The sequence below is a fragment of the Heterocephalus glaber genome, unplaced genomic scaffold (assembly GCF_053883595.1).
Source record: "Heterocephalus glaber isolate CG9 unplaced genomic scaffold, H.glaber_assembly_v1.0 deba00000901, whole genome shotgun sequence".
Classification (NCBI taxonomy): domain Eukaryota; kingdom Metazoa; phylum Chordata; class Mammalia; order Rodentia; family Bathyergidae; genus Heterocephalus; species Heterocephalus glaber.
This window is the reverse complement of record NW_028258171.1, coordinates 11,700,464-11,716,512: the sequence shown is the minus strand read 5'-3', so window position 1 is coordinate 11,716,512 and position 16,049 is coordinate 11,700,464. Positions and strand designations below refer to the sequence as shown.

Here is a 16,049-nt window from a genome sequence, read left to right as displayed (position 1 = left end):
CTGACTCTTTCACCCTTTCATCTTCAGAATTTTTTTTAAAAAGTAGTTAATAAAATAATTCACTTTCATTTTCAAAATCTCTTCACTGTGGTATCAGGCTGGTAAGGTGATGGGTTCTTTTGTTATTTCTTTTGATATGGTTATAATGTTTTAATTATATATTAATTACAAGCTTGTGTGCAACTTAATGAACCAGAAAAATAATGTTTATAATCTTCTCTTTAATTATGGTACTTGCTTCAAGTTGGTTTAAGCACTGCCTATTTTTTTTTTTTAAATCATAAATTTTGTTGACATAAAACAGCTCTTTTAGAAGATAGATTCAGAGGCAGGATTTAACTCAGTGGCACTGTGCCTGCCTCAAAAGCACAAGGTCCTAAATTCAATCCCTGATAGGAAAAAAAAAATTTCAAAAACACTCCATATACATGCAGAAATGGTGTAAAACCAAAGACTAACCTCAATGTAAAAGGAAATATTTCACGTCAGGGAAAGGACACACCTTGGGTACTGGTCTGTGGCATACTTGGTGGCCAAAATCAATCTTCCCTGTGATGTGCCAGCATTGTGACGATATTAAGATTACTGTAAGTGTTATGTAAGTGTGCTAAAGTCAGTGAATAGAAATTCTCATCTAGTAACAATGCAAATAATAACACTACAGTGTAGGAATACTCAGCTGAGATATCTGAAGCACATCAAAGGAAGGACTCAAGTAAATTCATCATGTTGCATTTCTTTTAAAACTTCTTTCATTTACATTCATCTGATTTGATTCTTTTTTATTTGGTTTTGGGGGTTTTTTGAGACATGGAATCCAGGCTGGCCGCAAGCTCTCAGTGACCCTCTTGCTTCAGCCTCCTGAGTACTGGGATTACACACATGCACCCCCACACTCAGCTTCCAGTTTGATCCTTATAACCACCCGATGTTATGGGATGGCCAGATCCCTTCTCCCCATTCAGACCCAGAGAGGCCCAGAGCACAGGGGTAAGTGGAGAAGACTCGAAGACCAAAAGCAAAATTACAGTCATTCTTGCTAATTGACCCACTTCAGAGTAAAACAGTGGGTTCAAAATAGTGTTATCTATTTCGTTTCTTTGGGGGGGGGGTTGTTTTTTGTTTTTGTTTTTTAAAGTAGGAAGATACTTATTGATTGGAAAGCTCCTGAGAGGCAAGAGAGGTCCAAGCGGGTAACCTGTTTTTGTTTTTGAGACAGGGTCTCACTATGTAGTTCATGCTGGCCTTGAGCTCACTGTTTGTCCAGGCTGGCCTCGAACTCAAATCAATCCTCCTGCCTCAGCCTCCTGAGTGCTGGGATCACAGGCGTGGGCCACCATGCCTGGTGGTGCTGCCTATTTTGAATATGACTCTGGGTCATGTAATTATACAGGCCCACCTAGAACTGGAAAAGCCAGAATTAAAAATGGAAAGGGGATGAGTCCTTTAGCACAATTTACAGATTACTACCTTTCTCACTAATGAACGAGGCTCCCAGTCCCTGGAGAATGGAAGCGGAGGAGGACTGGGAAGTGCTGCTGAGGACAGGGATGCTTCTGGCACCATTGGAGCTAGGAAAAATGAGCATGTCTTTTCCATCAGGACCTTGCATGGATTTCCTGGGAAGCTTGTCTGTGTGGATACACTAGGGGTGACTGTCCTTTTGGGGGAGCCTAGCATTTCCTAGGGAACCCAGTAGATCAATTTGGTGTTAAATTGCAAATGCAGGTACAAATTATACGTGGGTTGTGTGGCTTTTGTGGGCTGTGCTCACCTTTGCAGGAGGCCAGAGATTCTACCTGCTTGAAAGAGAAAATGTGGGGCTTGGTTAAGAAAGTCCAAAGGGTGTATGCTGTCATGCTAGGGGTGGCATTTCTTGGTTTACAAGGCACCTCCACACACATCACTACGTTTAAGCTTGCTAAGGAGGATTTATTGTCCTTATTTTCTGAATGAGACCATAGCCAAGGTCACATATCAGTGGGCTTCCAGCTCAAAGCCCATGTCCTCTCCACTGCGTCACAAGGTGGACCTTCTCAATCTCTAGCTAGGATGTGAGTCTCCTCCTCCCTTCCCTCTCACCCTCTCCCTCCCTCCCTCCCTTCCTTCCTTCCTTCCTTCCTCCCTGGGAATTGAACACAGGGCTTTGTGCATGCTCTGCCACTGAGCTACACCCCAAGCCCTGATGTGATTTTTTTTGTTGGTCCCAGTTATAAAGCTGACCTACATTCTGATTGAGACAACTGGTCCCCTACTTACATATTCCATTAGTCCTCATGGAGCTTCTCCAAAGCCACGTGGAAGGTTAAGGAATGTTTAGGAGGCTATGGTTATAACTGTGTATGCAGTGGAATTGCATATAATTTCCTCCCACCCAAACAATACCCACAAACATTTTCTTTTGGTACCAGGGATCGAACTTGGGACCTTGAGCTTGCGAGGCAGGCAGCGGAACTACTGAGCTAAATCCCCGGCCCTCACAAACATTTTTTAATGTAACATTTTGCTATTCTACTAAGATTGCCCTTAAAAATGTTTTTCTACTTAGTTCCTCATTGTTTCTATCTTAGATTATGAAGAGGTGGGTGAGGTAGGGGGATAGCAGCAAAGGAAAGTAAAGAATGACAGTGGGTCTCATTCTTAAAGTGTGGTCTTGATTGCAGAGTGTGGGGAACTGATCTGTCATAGTAATTCTCAGAATTGAACATTATGGTAGGTGGCCTCTAAGAAAGCCTTCCACCATTCCTGGCTCTTGGTATTCACAGTTTTGTGCAATCCTCCTTCTTTCCTTGAGTGGATTTGCCTTCACAGCTAACTTTTGTGCACTCACAAGCATCTCACCCCGGCCCCCAGCCCTACCTCTGGGTGTAGCCGGGTGCCCTGGCAAGCAGCCTCCTGTGCTGAGGGACTGAGGTTTCCAGCCAGTGACCAGCAAGGACCAGGCCTGCCTGGGCCACAGGCTTGAGCTCGGAAGCAGCTGCACTAGCACTGGTGACACCTTCATACGACTGCAGCCTGGACTACACCTTTGTGGGAGACCATGAACCAGAATCTTAACGCCACATCCGTCCCAAATTCCTCACTCATCCAGACTGTAAGATGACAATGTTGGTGGCTGTCAGCCTCTGTTCTTAGCGTGATCATTCAGAAGCAGCTGATCATTAATACAACATGTGTCAGAATCAGGCAACTTGATAAAATGTGTATTCTGGGCCCCACTCCCGGAGATACTGTCCAGCAGATGTGGCCTGAGGTCTTGGCCTTTTCACCAGGAATCAGGGGAGAATTAGAGCTTAACACATTTCTGCTTGAGAGCACCTAGAGAGGCCTAGCCAGAGGGAAGCCTATGAAGGAGGGTAAGACTGCTGGATAAAATACAAGGTATTTAAATTTCAGATAAATAACGAATAATGTTTCAGAATAAGGATGTGCCGTGCAGTCTTTGGGACAAATTTATATCAAAACACTATTGGTTGCTTCTCTGAAGTTCAAATTTAAGCAGATATTCTGTATATTTGTTTTGCTAAATACCACCCAGAGGACCCTTGAGAAGTGAAGGCCCAACCGGAAGTGAAGTGGCTCCCTTCCTGGATAGTGGTGTTTTGTTCTTTTGGGGCACGGAGACTCAGAAGCCTGTTCTCTTCCTGCCTGTGGGAGGCCTTGGTGTCCTCATTCCTGAGGGGCTGAGGAGCCGGCTGCTCGCTGCCTAGGCCCTGTTCTGCCCCATCCCAGGCCAAGGTACCACAGGGAGCCCCTGAACATGCTGTTGGAGTCCCTGCTCAGGCCTGCCTGCCTCTGAGTGGCTGGAGCCTGACAGGAGGGCGCGGGTGGCCAGGGGCCTGGCCTGGGAGGTAGGTCGGGCAAGTGAACATGGCAGCCTGGTGGGTGGCACCCATGGCTCTGAGAACTTTCTTGCTCCTTTTGGTGATGTCAACACGGCCTTTTCCAGAGCAATGAATGAGCGCCAGTCCTCTCCTGCATCCCTCCAGGAGTGCAGGTGCCTGCAGCTGTTCATAGTAAATGAATGTCTCTCTCACTCCGAGCCTGCCTGAGTCTCTGATGAGTTCTGTTTATTCCAGCCCTCATTCCTACACAGAGGAGGACGATTCCCAATACACCATGGCCAAGGGCTTTCGCTTCTCTTATACACGCTTTCTAGCCACAGGGAATAGCCTTAATTCTGATGAGTTTATTCTGAACTGTGACGTGTCTTCAAAGAGTGAGACAATGGATGGGATGTGAGTGTGTGAGAGAGAAAAAGAGAAACTGGCTGGTAGACTGAAATGCTGAAAGCAGGGAAGGAAGACAAAGACTCACAATCTGTGTGTGGCTGCAGTAGAATCAGCCTTAAATGAGTGCTTTGAAACCAGACCCAAAAGTGAGATCACATCACTCTGCTCCCATTCAGCCTTTCCTGGTGGCCTGAAGCAAGCTGGGGACCCACCAGAGGAGACTCCATGCACTGCTCTCTCTCCTGGGAGAAAATGTCTTTAGGGGAGAGGGAGGAATCAGTGTTTGTCCCAGGGACTCTGTGGCTCCAGAGGACTCCTTGGGTACTGCTTCATAAAACCTGCATGGCCAAAAAACATTTGGAAAATAAAATCCAAGGATGATGGTGCCATTCCACACCTTGTATGGCAGGAAAATCCCTCAGGAACCTGGCAATCTAGGACTCCACCCCTACCTGGCTGATGTAGAGGGCCTGCGAATACGATGGGCCCCCCACTTACAGAATAGCATAGGACGACCAGGGGCCTTAGTCAGGCAGCCCAAGTTCCTCTCTGCAAGCTAGGCCCTGCCTAGGCCTTCAGGTTGACCTCTCCGGGCATCTGGAAAGTAAGTAGCTTCTTCAGGAACTTATTGTGAGCATTAAGTACAAAGACGTATATTGAGCCCTTAGCACTCGATAGATGGGCGCTGTCAGTATCTCACAGGTCTGTGTGTTTTGGTGGGTGGTAGGCTGGGGTCAGGCAGAACTGTTTCAGCTTCCTAAGGCAGAGCTCACATCCCCTGAGAGTCTTTTGGACTGGAAAGAATAAAATAGACCTTTCACACAATCCCTCTGGCTTGGTGATGATGAGACAGGTCCAGACCAGTGTGGGCCTGCCCAGGATGCCAGGCTGCTGCTTTGCTGGAATCCCATATCCTGCTTACACTGTGGGGAAACTGCCATGCTTCTAGCAGAAACTCCCCTGAGATGGTGTCCCCTGCAGATGCACGCAAGTTCCTGACAGGCCAGACCCCGTGCTCTGCGGGATCTGTTTAGACACCGCCATGGCCACCACTACTGTGGGCGCCTAAACTTATCATGAATGAAAACGCTACATTCTCCACTCTTGAGGTAATTGATCATTTACAAAGCAAGTCTGTTTGGAGTCAATGACTGTGGGTTTCAGAAATGATTTTGAGATAAAACAAGTTACAGTAGTTCATTTGCCCTGCAATAGGCCACTTGCCTAGGAAGAAAGTGCTTATAGAAATTAAGATGTACCAATAAAAGAATTTAAGCAAAAAACAAAAAACAAAACAAAACAAAAAACAACTTGCAGCTATCCTCCTGCCTCAGTCTCCCAAGTGCTGGGATTACAGGTGTGTCCCACCATGCCTGGTGTTACTTTAGTTTTATTTTATCTTTCTTTTCCCTCTTCCTTATTAGGGATCAATCAGTAGTTCTAATTCAGAACAAAAAGTACTCTCATTTTTCCTTAGCAAATACAAATCATACTTCATGGTCTCACTTATTAGAAGCACATTTTTTAAAATATGTATAGTTGTTGGGGAGAAAGGAACCCTTCTTCATTGTTGATGGGAGTGTAAACTAGTGCAACCACTGTGGAAATCAGTGTGGAGATACCTCAAACAACTAGGATTAGAAGTCCCATTTGACCCAGCTATTCCTTTGCTGGGTATCTTCCCAAAAGAATTAAAAGAATCATACCACAGAGATATATGTGCACCTATGTTTATAGCGGCACAGTTTGTAATAGCTAAAGCTTGGGAACAGCCCAATTGCCCATGAACTGGAGACTGGATGAAGAAAATGTGGTTTTTTTATAAAATGGAGTACTACTCAGCCAGAAGGAATGAGAAACTAGGGACATTTATAGCTAAGTGGATGCACACTGAGGCCATACACTTAAGTGAAAAAAATAGGACACACATGTGTAAATACCGAGTAATTTCTCCAGTGTGAGAAACTGAAAGTGTAAATAAGGATTAAAATGAATAAGTTATATTGTGTACTAGGAAGAAAAGGTCTAAAGGAGTAGGGGAATTGGGAGGGGTGGGGGAAAAGAAAGAATGGAAAAGAAAAAATATGAGAAAAGGAAAAAAATGGAAACAAAGACTTTGTAAATAGGGAAGGGTGGAGGGGGTGAAGGGAAGGCAGGGAAATGGGGAAAAATCAGAACCAAGATGCATCATGTAAAGGTACAAGATCCCAATGATGAATGTAACTGTATTGTATACCTAAAATGTACCAATAAACTTAATGAAAAAAGTAAAATAAAAAATATATATATAAAAAAGAGACAAAGATCATGCTGTTTTAATTCTTGGCCTCTGAGGGCTTGGAGAGAGGAGAGAAAGGGAGGATTTTGAATCTTTTAAAGCTTACTGTGTAGAAATATGACTGTTTTCTCTCCTTGAAATAGATTAAAGTATGTAGTAATACCCAGCATTGGTTAACTACTCGGTGTGTATTTTAGTTATATTTATTTGTTTAATCTTCATGAGATGAGATAGGTGCTGGAATGATCTCCATTTTACAGATTTAATCTTTTTTTTTTTTTTTAATACCGGGGATGGAGCTCAGGACTTTGTACTTGCCAGGCAGGTGTGGTTCCACTGAGCTAAATCCCAGCCTCATTTTACTGATTATAAAAGTGAGGCGGCCAGAGTGTAGCTTATTCAAAATCAAATAGTGATAAATGGTAGCCCTAGGACCAAATCCCAGAGCCTGGCTGCAGATATTTGTTCTTATATCTGCTGTGTTCCACCTCCTTGGGAGAGGAGCTAAGAACTAGACATTCCTCGGGAACCTGTGCTTTTCATCATATCCCTGCCCAGCGTCAAACACAGCCTTATGGTCCATGTGACCCACTCTGCCTTCTGCATTGCTGGACCGGAGACTCCCAGGAACACAGGGGTCTTCTTTGGTCTCCAGTCTTCATCAAAATCAGGGCCAACTCTGCTCTTCACTCTGTAAGCGGCATGAGGAGCCAGTGCCAGCCTGTTAATAAATTTTTTTTTTAGATTTATCAATCTTTTTAATGACACCTCGAAGAACCACCAATACCAGCTTATGGGGAGCCCTGTATTTCAGGGAGGAGCATCGTGAGGATGCAATGGTAGCAACTGTGTTTCTACTTTTTTCTTAGATTATTAGGCACCTAGTTTTTAAATCCCTCTTCCTCATTTTACTTTATTTTATTTTTATCTTTTGCAGTACTGGGGATCAGACCTTAGGCCTTGAACACACCAGACAAGCGCCCTACCACTGAGCTACATCCTCAGACTTTTTGTCATTTTAATTCAAGATCCAGCACCATAACTTAGAATAAGTCAAGTTATATAATGGGTCTTCAGAGGCCTACAATAAACCAATGGCAGGGAGATGCACAGAGGCAGTCACCTGTAATCTAGCTTGAATAAGTGGTTGAATGCCTCCAAATTCTCTTTAGACACAAGGGAGAATAGTACATACTACATATTCTATGCCGGCACCTCTGCAATTTTATCACTTAAATACCGTGTAGCACCTTCTATAGTCAACATTATCACATAAAAATTTACTTCATTGTTCTCATTCTTATGACTTTACCACAGAATTTCACTCTTTGGATGTATGGGAATTTATATAATCAACTATTAAAGAATATTTCAATGAAGTCTAGCTTTCACTCTTACACATAATGCTGAAATAAATATTTACACTTGTGTATATTTTTGTTTTGGCTTGGTTTTTGTCATTATTGTTATCCTTAGTGTATTGTTCTGCTTTGTTTTGTTTTGTTTGAGACAAGGTCTTGCTATGTTGTTCAGGCTGGCCTTGAACTCACTGTGTAGACCAGGCTGGCCCTCACATCTGGGGTGATCCTCCTGCCTCAGCTTCCTGAGTGCTGGGATTACAGGCATGTGCCACCACACCTGGCTGTTGTTGTTATTTTGATTTATGAGGGAAAAAAATCTGTTATGTCAAAGAATATTTGTGTTTTAACTTTTAGCCCATATTTGCAAATGATGCTGCAAAGAGGCTGTGCCCATTTGCTGTCTGTGAGAAAGGGATTATACACGTGCTGAGTCGGCCACCTTTCTTCTCTATGCAGTTTTCCCGTCCATACAGCTGTGCTGTGTGGAATGACCGGAAGTCAGATAACAAATGCATTGAACAAATGGGCACATTATTCAAAATATTTTTAAACGGACAGAGGGAGAGAGGTGGGAGCTGATGGACTCTGGGCGACGATGCTCTTGTGGGAGAGATGAATCAGGTGTAGTCTTCGTGTCTGATAACGGGCAGGTGGTCACATGTGCAAGACATTTGCCATATTTCACTGGGATCTGCTAACACTACATTCTTCTCCCCTAAACTCCAGGTGGCAGAGGAAATACCTGTACCATGAGTGTGTACACTTCCTATGTGCTGCATCAGATCAGTGCGTAAATTCAACTCTCTAAAATCCACCTGCCCCCGGGGATGCACAGCTCAAAATGTGCACCCTGGGATCAGCTGAAGCTAAACGCATTTGCTTTTCTTCTTCGGGCTCCTGAGAATTCAGCATTTCCTTTGACCCGTGGCTTTTACAAACTCCCACCTCGGCTAGAGGGTTTCGTGTTGTGGTAATTAATGCTGGACTCACTCCCTCCACCGGAGTCACACAGCTGTGGAGAAGCACAACTGGCTGCAGACTTGCTGCGGAGAAGATGAAAGCTTCGAATATTACCATGCCCACCCCTGTAAGTCCCACCCTCATCCTCCCTTACCAAGACAGTAGACAGCAGACCGCATTATCAGCCTACGCTGTCCCTGGAGTGATTTTGCCATGTCTCCTTACCAGGCACTGACAAGAAGGGGAGACCTGGCCTAATTTTTTAAAATCATATTTAGATGCTGGGAAAAAAATTGCCGAGTCTGGCCAGATCACTCTATCAACACATGGTGCTGGGAGTCTCTCTACCCAAGCATGGCCCACGACAGGCCCAGTAATGGACATAAGAGAAATATAAAGCACTGGACATGGGTAATGAGAGCCGAAGAGCAGGCAGAGAGTCACGGGCCAGCTGTGACAGCACTCAGGAAGACAGGGTGAAGGCCCGGACCAGGGCAGTGCTAGCAAAATCTGAAGAGAAGTTGAAAATCTGGGCGGCACCACAAGAAGAACGACTGGGCCCAGCATCGTGTGAGGGTCCTGACTGGGCTCTCATCGCTGCCTAAGCTTTGAACTCATGGGCTGGAATCGTTCTGAGCCTGGGACTTGCCACCATAGGGTTAGGAGCAGACACTTGGTCACTGTGGGATTTGTGAGGAACCCGAGGAGTCAGCATCCAGCAGTGCCTGATGCCCGTGTCCCTGCCCAGTCCCTGTCCCCATACCTGCCCCCTACTCCCTGTCCTCCTGTCTCCATAGAGGGAGGAGAAGGGACATGTTTATTTTATAGGTGGTGCCATAAAACACATGTAAAAAAGGAGGAGAACTATTCAGAAAGGGAAAATAGAGGTGTTTTTTTGGTTTGAGTTTTTGTTTTTGGGTTTTGTTGTTGTTGTTGTTGCTATTGTTTTTAATTTGGAGTTTGAAGTCACACCCATGCCGGGAAGCCCAAAGGCTACTGTGCAGGATAAATGACAACAGGGGACAGGAGGCAGGAGTCTCCGGGGGCCCAGGAGCATGTCTTCAAATTCCTAGCGCACATAGTGAACACCCAGCTGAGCCAGGTGGGGTGGTGCAGGCCTGTAATCCCAGCACTCTGGGAGGCTGAGGCAGGAGGGTTGCAAGTTCAAGCCCATGCTGGGCAATTTAGCAACTTAGTGAGACCCTCTCCCAAAATTAAAAAAAAAAAAAAGTAAAAAGAGCTGGGGATGTAACTTAGTGTGAAGGACCAGGGTTCAATCCCCAGTACGGTGAAAGAAAAAAAGGGTTAACAGCAGGCCTCCACTGTTGCCCTTGCTTGGTGTGTATAGTATGGAATCCGTGGGTCACTAAATGACAGGTGTGGTCACAGGTGCTGCACAAATATGTTCACAGTTGGCCTCCGAGCCCAAGTAAGTTTTCTCACCAAAGAGACCTTAAACCCCCTCTCATCTTCCCTGTGTGCTGAGAAGAGGTGACAACCCCGTGAGACAGCAGCGGCCATTGCAGAGGTGACAAGGAAGCTGAGGCCTTCGTGCTCGGTGACAAAGACCCTAAAGATGGAGCGGAGATCGTGTCACTGTCACTGATTGGGCCACATGGAGCCTGTGGGGGAACTGCTCAGCACCCGTCTCCCGGCTGCTCTGTCACAAGTTTTCTTCATTTTCAAGGTAACACGAGTGCGCCTCAACTGTCATGGTTCCTGGGAGCGGATCCCAAGGAGGAAAGACAGTGGGAAGACCCAGTCAGAGTCCAGGTTCTCCCTCTTGCTAGTTCTGTGAGCTGTGCAAGTCACAGAGCCCCACCCTGAGCCCTCATCTCCCCTTTATCCAGCCCCACAGAAGCCCCCCAGCCAGGTTCACAGGAGCGCACAAGCAGCATAATGTAAAAAGAGTTCTACGATGTCAGTCACACCGTCCTCTGAGCCCATCCGTGTTTGTCGTGTGGAGAATGGAGTTGACTCCCATAATTCCTCTGTCCTGAATCAGCATTAGAGAGGGCAGCCGAAGAAAGTACAATTTGTTTCCCATCTGAAGTAGGTTGAATTATGCCCCCAAAAAGATAATGTCAAGTCCTAACCCTGTTAAGATCTGTGAATGTGACCTTACTGGGAATAGGATCTTGGTAGATGTCATGAAGGATCTCAAGGTGAGATCATACCCAGCGACTGCTGTCCTTCAAAGAGAGAGGAGACGAAATTTGAAACACAGGGAAGTTCACATGAAGATGGAGGCAGAGATTGGAATGTTGTGCCTATTAGCCATGGGGATGCCAGGGGTTGCCAACAGCCATGAGGAGTTAAGAGAGAGGCAGGGAGCACATTCTCCCTCAGACCCTCCAGAGAAAACTACCCGGCTGCCATCTTGATTTCCAACTTCCTATCTCCATAAATATGAGAGAATAAATTTCTGTTGATTCAAGTCACTAAGTGTGTGGCAATTTTTTATGGTACTACTAAGAAATGAGCACACCATCTAAGTTGAAAAGTCTTGGCAAAAAAGGAACCTATTGGGTCACCTCAGCCGTTCACCTCACCTGTTGTCCTTGAGGACCATATTCTCCCTGAGCCTTGCTTTCTCATGTGTCTAACGATTACAACTGGGCAGCCTCATTCCCTAAGCCTATCAAATTTATCTGTGTGATCAACTGAGCAGTTATGTGACAGGTGAAAAAGCAAACCATGGTAGGTGGTGATCTGCCTGTGGCCTTGCTTGGATGCTCAAACCTTAGGATGTGTCAGAATCATGGAGGCTTGTTAAAATGTTGGCTCCCTTCTGTTTAAACCCACCTCCAAGTTTCTGCTTCATTTAGTCTGGGATGGGGACAGAGATTTCTAAAGAAGCTCCCATGTGATGTCAAGGGACAGCCCCAGTGACATTTGGAAACAGCGAGAGCAGTGATTTTCAAATTTTTAGGCACCCTAGGGGAACCTGGAAGTTTCTAAAATTCCCAGGCCGAGGCTGTACCCCATATCTATTAATGAGGTGCTCAGGGGTGGGGTGAATGTGGGCATCAGTAGTTTTTAAAGCTCCTCATGTTAATCTTGGAGGTGTTCAAACAGAAAGCCAGTGGCTTGGAGGCACTTGCACCCTCCCTGCACCCTATCCTGTGTCCTGGCCGGGCTGGGGCCCATCCCTTGCACCCAGGCTCAGGTCCTTGTGTAGGAGTAGGGAAAAGAAGAAGGAAGAACTGGAATCCTATGGAGGCAGCACCCTCCTATACTTCCTGCTGCCTAAAGGCTCGATATAGGGTCCTAGCAAGGGAAAGATGCTGAAGCTGGGGTCCACAGGCCTGGGTACAAACCCATTTTGGCACTTTACAGCTGCCCCTCCTTATTTGCACATCCCTTTCTTCATTTTCCAATAGCTTTTTTTTTTTAGTACCAGGGATGGAACTCAGGCCCTTGTGCTTTCAAGGCAGGCGGCACCACTGAGCTAAATCCCCAGCCCCCTTTCTTCAGTTTCATTACCCACAGTCAACTGTGGTCTGAAAATAAATAGACAATTCCAAAAATAAACAATTTGTAAGTTTTAAATTGTGTGCCAGTCTGAGTAGCATCATGAAATCTCATGGAGTCCTATTCAGGCCATGAATCACCCCCTTGCCAGCAGATCCACAATGTATATGCCACCTGCCAGTTAGTAATCTAGTAGCCATCTTGGTTACCCACCACCCCTGTATCAAGGTGCTTGTGTCCAAGTAGGTTTACTTGATAAAGGCCCTAAAGCACAAGAGCAGTGATGCTGGCAATTAGAATAGAGAAACTGTAAAATACTTGCTCTAAATTGCAAAGGTTAAAAAAAATCTTCACTTAATAAGGAAAGAAAAAAAAAGGTATGCTGAACTTGCCAAGATTTACAATATGAACAAATCATCTATCTGTGAAATTGTGAAAAAAGAAAAAGAAATTCATGCCATCACACCTTAAACTGCAAAAGTTACAGGCACAGTGTGTGACAAAAAAATGCTTATTTAAGATGGAAAAATCATTAAAGCATAGGGTTCATTATTATTCGAGGTTTCAGGCACCCAATGGGGGTCTTGGAAAATATCTTCATGCATAAGGATCCCCTACTGTACTTGTTTTATGAATTTCATTAAGTTATTTCTTCTTGCTCTGTTTCCTATTCTGTAAAATAGAAATAACAGAAAAACCCACCTCAATGTAAAGCTGTAAGAGATTAAAGGAGAAAGTGTATCTAAAGCATCCACAACCATGATTTGAATGGCAGATGCTCAAATGCTAATTTCCTTTCCTCACCTTCCCCACCCATCTGTTTCTTTTTCTTTCTCCATTCTAACTGGGCAAGAGAAAGAGGCAGGCAGGCAGGCGTGTCCCTTTGTTTCTGGTTTCACTGCCAGAGTTTGGGACCTGAAAGCTTAGACACAGCACGTTTATTATCAAAAGAGATCATTAATAAAAAAAAAAATAGGACCACTTCTTTGGGGTTTGTTTATTCTTTAAGATTTATTTTAAATATATCTATGAAGTATGATCAAAAACTATGATAAATGTTTAAATTTTTAAAATATTTAGTACAATAAAAGACACATTACCATTAACCCCCCTCAGAATACTCTTCACTTAGAATGCACTTAACCCATCCTTGTCACTTTCTGAAGCAGTTTTGGAAGTCTGCTTTTGTGAATGTGTTTAGTTGCACCATCATGGCTACTTTGATGCCTGAAGCAATTCTAAATTTACCTTTCCTCTTCATTTTGACTTTAGGGAGGAGGACTTCCACACCTGCCTCAGAAAATAGTGAGCACTGTGGGATAAGTGACAAGTGTGTTTGAATGACTGAGAGTTTGTTTGTTTGGTTGTTTTTTTTTCTTGAACTGGGGATCGAACTTGGGACCTTGTGCTTGCAAGGCAGGCAGCGGAACCACTAAACTAAATCTCCGGCCCAACAGAGTATTTTAAGGGGAATTAGTGGCAATGTGTCTTTCACTGTAATGTTTTTTAAAATTTAAACATTCACTGTGGTTTTCCATCACCCCTTATATGAAGGCCTGCTTTCCACATGCCAGTGTACTTTATACCTTGTTCTCACATTGCCTTTTTCCCTCACTGTTATCTTGAAGATTATCCAGAGCACTCTATGAAAGTGCTCTCTGTCTTCCTCTGGAGAGCCATGGAGCCCTCTGCTGTGTGTGCATAGACCTCAGCACATTCACCCACTTCCCTGTAAGGGACCTGGGGCTGCCACCTGTCTTCTGCGGTGGAAACAGTGCAGCAGTGAACATGCTTGCGTGTGTGTTTTGTATTTCTGCCAGCCTGTCTTTGGGGGGATCTCCCCACTCTGTGGCCTCCATCTCCACTGCTGCTTCATCAAGTCCCTCGGCCTGGCCCTGAGACCCCAGAACGCTGGCTGCAGCCTCCACACCTCTTCCCCACATGACTGACTGGGCCGATGGCCTCTGCTTCGTGTTTGTCCCCTAGTCTTCGTACCAGGCCATCTCATCGGAGAGACTTCATTTATAACAGGGCTGTAGCTGCAAAGGAATCTGGGAAGGGTAGTTTTTAGTTTCCTTTCTCTGTCACACAGGAAAGTTCACAGGAGCTTGGGGTACCAATCAGCATGCCTATCTCTCCAACTCAATTCCTTTGGTTTACAAGTGAGGAAATGGAGGCTGGCTAGGGTTATGGCAGTGGCTCAAGTTCACACAACTGGCTCAGGACCAACAGCCTCAGCTGTGGCTACCACACTCTCCACTCGTGAACAGCAACCTAAGAGTTGGGTTCGCATCACACAACTGCCACACAAAAGCCCCAGCCACTTGATACATACACTGAACTTTCTTTTACCTCAGTGGTTTCGCCGCCTGCCCTGCAAGCACAAGGACCCGAGTTCGATCCCTGGTACCACAAAAAAAAAAAGTCATGAAAAAACCGCCAGGGATTTAGCTCAGTGGTTCCGCTGCCTGCCTCTCTGTCTCTCCTTAAAACAAAACAGCCCCAAAGGCTCCTTTTGAATATATTCTAATCATTTAGTAACTCTCCTGGGCTGAACCGTGTCCCGCCTGCCCAAATTCATGTGGTGAAGTCCTAGCCCCCCCCCCATACTTCAGAGAGAGAATTCTTTGGAGAAGGGTCTTTACAGAGGTTATCAAGATAAAACGAAGTCAGCTAAGGTGGGCTCCAGTCCAATCTGACTGATGCCTTTATAAGAAGAGGAATTAGGACACAGAAGTATACAGAGGGAAGATGACATAGGGACCTAGGCATAAGATGGCCACCTGAAAGCCAAGGAGAGACACCTGGGATAGATTTCATCACAGCCCTCGGAAGAAACCAACCCCACTACTCCTGGGTCTCAGCTCTCTAGACTCAAAAACTGTAAGACAATAAAGTTCTACTGCTTAGGCCCCCTGTGTATGGGGGGGGGGTGTTGTTATGGCAACCCAGGCCACGAACATCACAACCCAGGAGCTGAGATCTGGTGAGAAAGAACCTGAATGTTGTGGACACTTTTTTCATGCAAGAGAGATTCTCATCTCTATACTGAGTTTATCTCCACGGTGAGATTTTTCTACCCGAAGATAAGATTGGCCTAAGGCTTTTCCACGAAGATGGCATTTATGTATTTTCTTTGCTATGTGTACCGTCGTCTCATCACTGTTATGAGTAGGTGACAGTTTCCTACACATATGTTCTCAGTATGGTTTGTGTGCTGTGAGTTTTCCCTGATGCTCACTAAGGTTAGATGAATGAGTGAAGACTTTTCCAATTAGAGGACATATGATTGATGTGTCTACTGTGTTCTCTAATGAATATTAGGTCTAAAACATTGATTGAAGTCTTTCCCACACATAGGATATTCAGTTTTTCTCTCTTGTGAGGAAAAGGGAACCCTTTCATCTCTGAAAGTCGCTTTCCTGAGTCCTCAGTGTTCCTTCCCAGTGCATTTTCCTAGCTGCCTTACTGCTGCTGTTTCTCTCAGGCTGGACCTTCTAGAATCTTCCCTGGGAGGGCTTCTCTCTCAGAAAACGCTATCTGCAGGTCCCACATCTCTGAGCTGGTGCCACAACCAGCCCACAGAAATGCCATGGGAGCACCTCAGTGCCTTTGCCTCATTGGACGCCCAGTGAGCAGTGTCCCTCCCTTTTCCCATCCGCCCTCTTGTGTGTGGGGGGGGGGGGGGTCAGTGTTGCCCTAAATGTATTTTTCCTCATTTTCAGAGGAGGCAAATATGGAGTG

At 45.2% G+C, this 16,049-nt stretch overlaps 1 protein-coding gene across 2 annotated transcripts in view; it reads left to right on the top strand.

Annotated features, from left to right (window-relative positions):
- Nucleotides 1-11,759, top strand: part of Vcpkmt (valosin containing protein lysine methyltransferase) — a 38,876-nt gene extending 27,117 nt beyond the window's left edge. Inside the window, exons 6-7 of one of the 2 annotated variants that reach the window (XR_015450089.1) lie at nucleotides 8,598-8,958; nucleotides 10,321-11,286. Coding sequence is in view for 1 of the 2 variants with exons in the window: in XM_087208083.1 (XP_087064209.1) it covers nucleotides 8,598-8,624 (27 nt within the window). In the remaining variant the exon portion in view is untranslated. Of the gene's footprint in view, nucleotides 1-8,597 lie in introns of both variants that reach the window. The other variant, XM_087208083.1, reaches the window with a different exon arrangement.
- The last annotated feature ends 4,290 nt before the right edge of the window (nucleotides 11,760-16,049 follow it).